Source organism: Galeopterus variegatus, unplaced genomic scaffold (assembly GCF_000696425.1).
Source record: "Galeopterus variegatus unplaced genomic scaffold, G_variegatus-3.0.2 Scaffold12195, whole genome shotgun sequence".
Lineage (NCBI taxonomy): Eukaryota > Metazoa > Chordata > Mammalia > Dermoptera > Cynocephalidae > Galeopterus > Galeopterus variegatus.
This window is the reverse complement of record NW_007738306.1, coordinates 36,073-42,571: the sequence shown is the minus strand read 5'-3', so window position 1 is coordinate 42,571 and position 6,499 is coordinate 36,073. Positions and strand designations below refer to the sequence as shown.

Below are 6,499 nucleotides of genomic sequence, written 5' to 3'. Positions count from 1 at the left end.
TCCATCGACAGGGAGCGCGGTGACCACAAAAAGTTTCTCGCAAAGTGGAAGACAGATGAGTTGCTTGGGGACCAGTCTTATTTGTTGAGGACTGCATCATCCCTATGGACCTGGAACCTCCATGTTCCAGGCAAGGGGGAGCATTGAGATAGGAGGAGAAGCATGGGAAAGATGTGAAGGGTTAGGGAGCCAAAAGAATTTGAAGGGTACATTGCCACAATGAAATTGCTAAGAAGCATCCTACTGACAGGAGGTAAAGGAGTGCCAGGAGAAATCTTCCTATAATGTTACACTCCTTTAGGGCAGCACTGGCCAATCCTGTAGCAAGTACTAGAACAGATAGTGTAATAAAGGTTAGGGACAAAGGGTGGCATATACTTATCAAGTCACACGATGGCAAACCCGCGATAGCAGGTTGGGACCAGTCTTGGAGCAGCTCCTGTGTGAAGGACGTGAAGTGGGCCTGCGAGAGTGAGAGGATAATCACTGGGGGAAAGATCATCCTTCTTCTGGGATTGGGGGAAGAGTGGAGGTCCTGGAGATTTTCAGTTTTGTGGGTCCTAAAACGGACAAAGTGTGAGGAGGTGTTGGGTTGGGAGTTGAGCAGAGGGACCCCCTCTGGTGTGGTGTCAACAGAATACTTTGGGTAAAGTGTCATACCAAGGGGCCTTTCCTAGTACTTTTACTGCCATGGGAGTGGTGAGAAGTACGTTTGAGGCCCTTCCCAGCATGGTGAGAGGGGCTTTGGGATTCAGGTCTTATATACACTTGCTGTCCCGGGCTCATTTTAATGTCTGAGGGGGTGGTGGGAAAGGATGAGATAATAGAAGGTTGGCCTGTTCCCTAAGAAGATCCCTAATGAGTGAAAGAGTAGGGAGATACTGGCCTAAAGGCAATGAGCTGGAAGGGAGCGGTGTGAGAGTGAAGGGTCTACTGTATGTAAGTTCAAAGGGGTCGAGGCCAGTGAGCATGTGGGGGGCAGGTCACAAGTGAGCGAGTGATTGTATTAAAGTGCTAGAGGTTGGGAGAAGTTCAGATAAGTCTTGAGCTAAGGCCTGGCCAAAGAAGTGGGGGCTATCCCGAAGTCCCTGGGGTAAAACTGTCCAAGTAAGTTGTTGGGAACAGCGTGTGTCAGGATTAGTCCTGTACTAAACTGTATGAGCTGTTAGGCTTTATAGCTGGATGGATGGGTGTATTAAAAGGCGAGTGGGTAGGTTATAGAAGATGAGAAGAAAGGAGTTTGTTTATAAGGGGCTTTAACCCTATTAGGTGTTTATTAGCAATGGGGTATTGTGGGACATTAGGGGAAGAAGAAGGATCCCACAGCCCCACAAAGATGGGAGGGTGATGAGTAGCAATGGAGGGTGAGGAGGTATCCCATACTATAGGATTAACTTTGTCAGGGGGAAAGGGGAGGATAGAGGTTTCAGGGCCCAGGTCTGGGGCGGCCTGTAACAGGAGCATAGTAGCTGGAGTTAAAGTGTTTAGGGTAAGAGTAGCTTACTAAAAATTTAGGTGTGGAATAGGGTGCAGGAAAGGGGTTGAGTGATTCATGGGTAGTATTCTGATCCCATGACCCATACTATTGTGATAGAGGATAGGCTTGTTGGTCCTGCATATTCAGGAACGGTAGAGTAAGTGGCCCCTGTATCGATGATTGGCTTATCTGCTTCAAGGTGAGTTACCCTGGGCTCACATGGTGGTCTCTGTGGGGGTCTCAGGCCCTGGGCATCATCAGTTCTCCTCTTGGGCGAAGCCAAGTAGCTTCAGTAGGGATGGCCGTGAAGCCAAAGGCTGTGGGTTGGGGACTGGGCCACTCCCTCTCTGGAGAGTGGAACAGTCAATCCCCCCAGTGACCTGGCTGTTTGCAGTGAGGACAGGGCCCAGGAGGGAGCTTGGGGTTACAACAGGCCCATGCCCAGTGGCCCAGTTGATCACATTTGAAGCAGTTCCTGGGTGGCTTGCCCCTAGAGGCAGCCAGCTTAGGGGTATGTGAGCCTCAGGTGGTGTTAGCCAGGAGCTCGTATTTGTCCTGATCTCTTCTGTAATAATCCTTTTTTTTTTTTTTTCCTGTCTACTGTTAAAAACTTAGAAAGCTGCATTGAGGAGGTAGTGTAAAAGGGCCATGCCTGCAGGGGAGTTTGGGTCTATTCGAGTGTATTTATGTAAAGCCTCAGAGAGGTGGGTTAGGAATTAATAGCCTTTTGGAGGCCATGATGTAAGTGTGTGATCTTATCCCGGAGATCCCGATCACTGTGGCCAGCCTGGTAGTCCCAATTTGGGTCTGTGCAAAGGACTACAATGGCTCCCACTGGCTGTTATTTTGAGCAGGTACCTCATCTGCCTGTTGTTGGGCTGTTATCCAGACCTTTTCTCTGTCCTCAGGGGACAAAGTAGTAGTAAGAATCATACAAATATCATGCCAGGTGAGATCATAAGACTGGTATTCTGTAAGGTATGTGTCCATGTCAGACTGGAAAGATCCCAGTTGTTTTTTGATTTGGGAGAGAGATGAGAAAGAAAAGGGGATATGTACCTGGATAGTTCACTCTGTCCTAGCCAGTTCACGGATGGGAGTGTAAAGGAGCCAGAGCTGAGGCAGGGTTGTTACCTGAAAAGGGAGAGAAGGAGAGGGGGGTTGGGTGGCTGAGAACGAAGAGAGAGAAAGGTGAAGGGGCCGGTGAAGGATTTGGAGCATACAGAGGTAGTTGAGGTGGCCCATACAGGGAGCAGAGTAGTCTGATGGATTAAAAGATTAATCTGAGTCCAGAATGAGAGGTTGGGCATGAGCCAGGAGATTTGAGACGTAGGACAGTTTTGACAGAGAGAGAAGGACAAGATGGAAGATAGAGGAAAAGGCTTGAACGTAAAGAATCTCTCCAGCTTGCTGTTTCAGTGACAAAAGTTGTCTAGGAGAGTATCTAAATCGAGAATGCCGTCTTGTGGCCACTGGGATCCATTGTAACGAGGCGTTTGAGTTTTAATGTCTCCCTGGAGGCTGAGAGATTGGCCAGGAGACAGCCCTGCGGTCTAGAGCACAGAGTACAGTAGAAAACAAGTTGTTTAGGTTTAATGTCTCCCTGGAGGCCAAGAAATTGGCCAGGAGATGGCCCAGAGGCATGGAGCATTGAGGTTTGGATTGTGAGTATCCCATTTAGAGGGTGAGAAAGGAAACGGGCAGTCCTGGTAGAAGAATGCCAAAAAAGAGTACTTTCTTTGTTGTGCATCTTCTTTTCAAATGAGAAGCCACCAACCGGCTAGAGGAGCATCCTCTAGTATGTGGGGGGCACGAGAAAGGTTCCCTCGGACAGGCGCCTGGGCTTCGCACGTGCAAGTCAGGAGAACCCGAGGTGAGAGAGGACTGACCGACTGACTCACCCTGAATTGAGGCCAATATTCGATGCTGGTCTGAAACAGCAGAAGGAGAGAGTCCCAAGTGTACCCAGTTTGGCAGCTTTGGGAAGGGCGGCTGATGGCCAGTCAGCCCAAGTGGGGATCGTCCAACAATGTCAGCCAATACCTTTCCCAGGTTTAGGCACCATAATGAAAGAAAGTGAGCTGAAATGCCGGGTACCAATCAAGCTTTATTAAAGGAAAAGAATCTGCTGGGCATCAAAGTGGTGGGCATCCCAGGGCTGCCCTCAAGATAGAGGACAGCCCCAGATGTGGGGGTGAGAGAGCACTAAGGGCTGGTTGATACCATCAAGGAGGGGCGTTATGCTAATGCCGAAGCTATGCGACCAGGGTGGAGTACTGAGCCCTTGCAGGAGCAAAAAGGTTTCTGTTTAAGTCCCGAGGTTTCTCATAAACGGAAGTGGGGAGGGGTTGGGTGCTGGAGTAGAAGACAAGGCTGGTGGCTATTTTGTGCGCACAATGGCGTCAGTCATGTCCAAGATCCATCATGTAGCATTTAAGAATCATAGATTCAAGAAGTAAATGTGAGGGCCAGCCCGTGGCTTACTTGGGAGAGCGTGGTGCTGACAACACCAAGTCAAGGGTTAAGATCCCCTTACCGGTCATCTTTAAAAAAAAAAAAAAGAAGTAAATGGGGGAAAGTTACCCTGAGGAAACACTTAAGAAACAGACTGGGATTATTCATTAAGGAAGTTAGAAGGGTAAACTATAATGCCTGTATTCTTTATTCTTACGCAATAAATTTAAGACAGGCAGTGTGTTATGCTTGAAAGATAAGAAGGTAGCCCTGTGTGCTTGGTTTTGTTATTGACCTTGAATCACACTTTATGTCACTGGGGCTCAATGTACTTATCTGCAAATAGAAACGGCCTAAGATTCTTACCAACTTGNTTTATGTAAAGCCTCAGAGAGGTGGGTTAGGAATTAATAGCCTTTTGGAGGCCATGATGTAGGTGTGTGATCATGTTATCCTGGAGATCCCGATCCCTGCGGCCAGCCTGGTAGTCCCAATTTGGGTCTGTGCAAAGGACTGCAATGGCTCCCACTGGCTGTTATTTTGAGCAGGTACCTCATCTACCTGTTGTTGGGCTGTTATCCAGACCTGTTCTCTGTCCTCAGGGGACAAAGTAGTAGTGAGAATCATACAAATATGCCAGGTGAGATCATAAGACTGGTATTCTGTAAGGTATGTGTCCATGTCAGACTGGAAAGATCCCAGTTGTTTTTTGATTTGGGAGCGAGATGGGAAAGAAAAAGGGGATATGTACCCGGATAGTTCACTCTGTCCTAGCCACTTCATGGATGGGAGTGTAAAGGAGCCAGAACTGAGGCAGGGTTGTTACCTGAAAAGGGGGAGAAGAAGAGGGGGTTTGGGTGGCTGAGGATGAAGAGAGAGAAAGGTGAAGGGGCTGGTGAAGGATTTGGAGCATACAGAGGTAGTCGAGGTGGCCCATACAGGGAGCAGAGTAGTCTGATGGATTAAAAGATTAATCTGAGTCCAGAAAGAGAGGTTGGGCATGAGCCAGGAGAATTTGAGACGTAGGAAAGTTTTGACAGAGAGAGAAGGACAAGATGGAAGATAGAGGAAAAGGCTTGAACGTAAAGAATCTCTCCATCTTGCTGTTTCAGCGACAAAAGTTGTCTAGGAGAGTATCTAAATCGAGAGTGCCATCTTGTGGCCACTGGGATCCATTGTAATGAGGCATTTGAGTTTTAATGTCTCCCTGGAGGCTGAGAGATTGGCCAGGAGATAGCCCAGAGGTCTAGAGCACAGAGTACAGTAGAAAACAAGATGTTTAGGTTTAATGTCTCCCTGGAGGCCAAGAAATTGGCCAGGAGATGGCCCAGAGGCATAGAGCATGGAGGTTTGGATTATGAGGATCCCATTCAGAGGGTGAGAAAGGAAATGGGCAGTCCTGGTAGAAGAATGCCAACAAAGAGCACCCTCTTTGTTGCGCATCTTCTTTTCAAACGAGAAGCCACCAACTGGCTAGAGGAGCGTCCTCCAATAGGTGGGGGGCACGAGAAAGGTTCCCTCGGCCAGGCACCTGGGCTTTGCACACGCGAGTCAGGAGAACCCAAGGCAAGAGAGGACTGACCGACTGACTCACCCTGAATTGAGGCCAATATTCGATGCTGGTCTGAAACAGCAAAAGGATAGAGTCCCAAGTGTACCCAGTTTGGCAGCTTTGGGAAGGGCTGCTAAGGGCCAGTCAACCCAAGTGGGGATCGTCCAACAATGTCAGCCAATACCTTTCCCAGGTTTAGGCACCGTAATGAAAGAAAGTGAGCTGAAATGCCGGGTACCAATCAAGCTTTATTAAAGGAAAAGAATCTGCTGGGCTGAGCTCAAAGTGGCGGGCATCCCAGGGCTGCCCTCAAGATGGAGGACAGCCTCGGATGTGGGGGTGAGAGAGCTTTTATAGGGCACTAAGGGCTGGCTGATACCATCAAGGAGGGGCGTTATGCTAATGCCGAAGCTATGCGACCAGGGTGGAGTACTGAGCCCTTGCAGAAGCAAAAGGGTTTCTGTTTAAGTCCCGAGGTTTCTCATAAACGGAAGTGGGGAGGGGTTGGGTGCTGGAGTAGAAGACAAGGCTGGTGGCTATTTTGTGCGCACAATGGCGTCAGTCATGTCCAAGATCCATCATGTAGCATTTAAGAATCATAGATTCAAGAAGTAAATGTGAGGGCCGGCCCGTGGCTTACTTGGGAGAGCGTGGTGCTGACAACACCAAGTCAAGGGTCAAGATCCCCTTACCGGTCATCTTTAAAAAAAAAAAGAAAAGAAGTAAAGGTCATCTTTAAAAAAAAGAAAAGAAGTAAATGTGGCAAAGTTACCCTGAGGAAACACTTAAGAAACAGACTGGGATTATTCATTAAGGAAGTTAGAAGGGTAAGCTATAATGCCTGTATTCTTTATTCTTACGCAATAAATTTAAGACAGGCAGTGTGTTATGTTTGAAAGATAAGGAGGTAGCCCTGTGTGCTTGGTTTTGTTATTGACCTTGAATCACACTTTACGTCACTGGGGCTCAATGTACTTATCTGCAAATAGAAACGGCCTAAGATTCTTACCAACTTG

The 6,499-nt window shown here is 48.1% G+C and overlaps 1 protein-coding gene across 1 annotated transcript in view; it reads left to right on the top strand.

Moving 5' to 3' along the window:
- Positions 1 to 6,035: 6,035 nt before the first annotated feature.
- Positions 6,036 to 6,499, top strand: part of DHX9 (DEAH (Asp-Glu-Ala-His) box helicase 9) — a 30,270-nt gene continuing 29,806 nt past the window's right edge. Inside the window, exon 1 of the mRNA XM_008595031.1 lies at positions 6,036 to 6,094. Coding sequence (XP_008593253.1) covers positions 6,036 to 6,094 — 59 coding nt within the window. The remainder of the gene's footprint in view (positions 6,095 to 6,499) is intronic.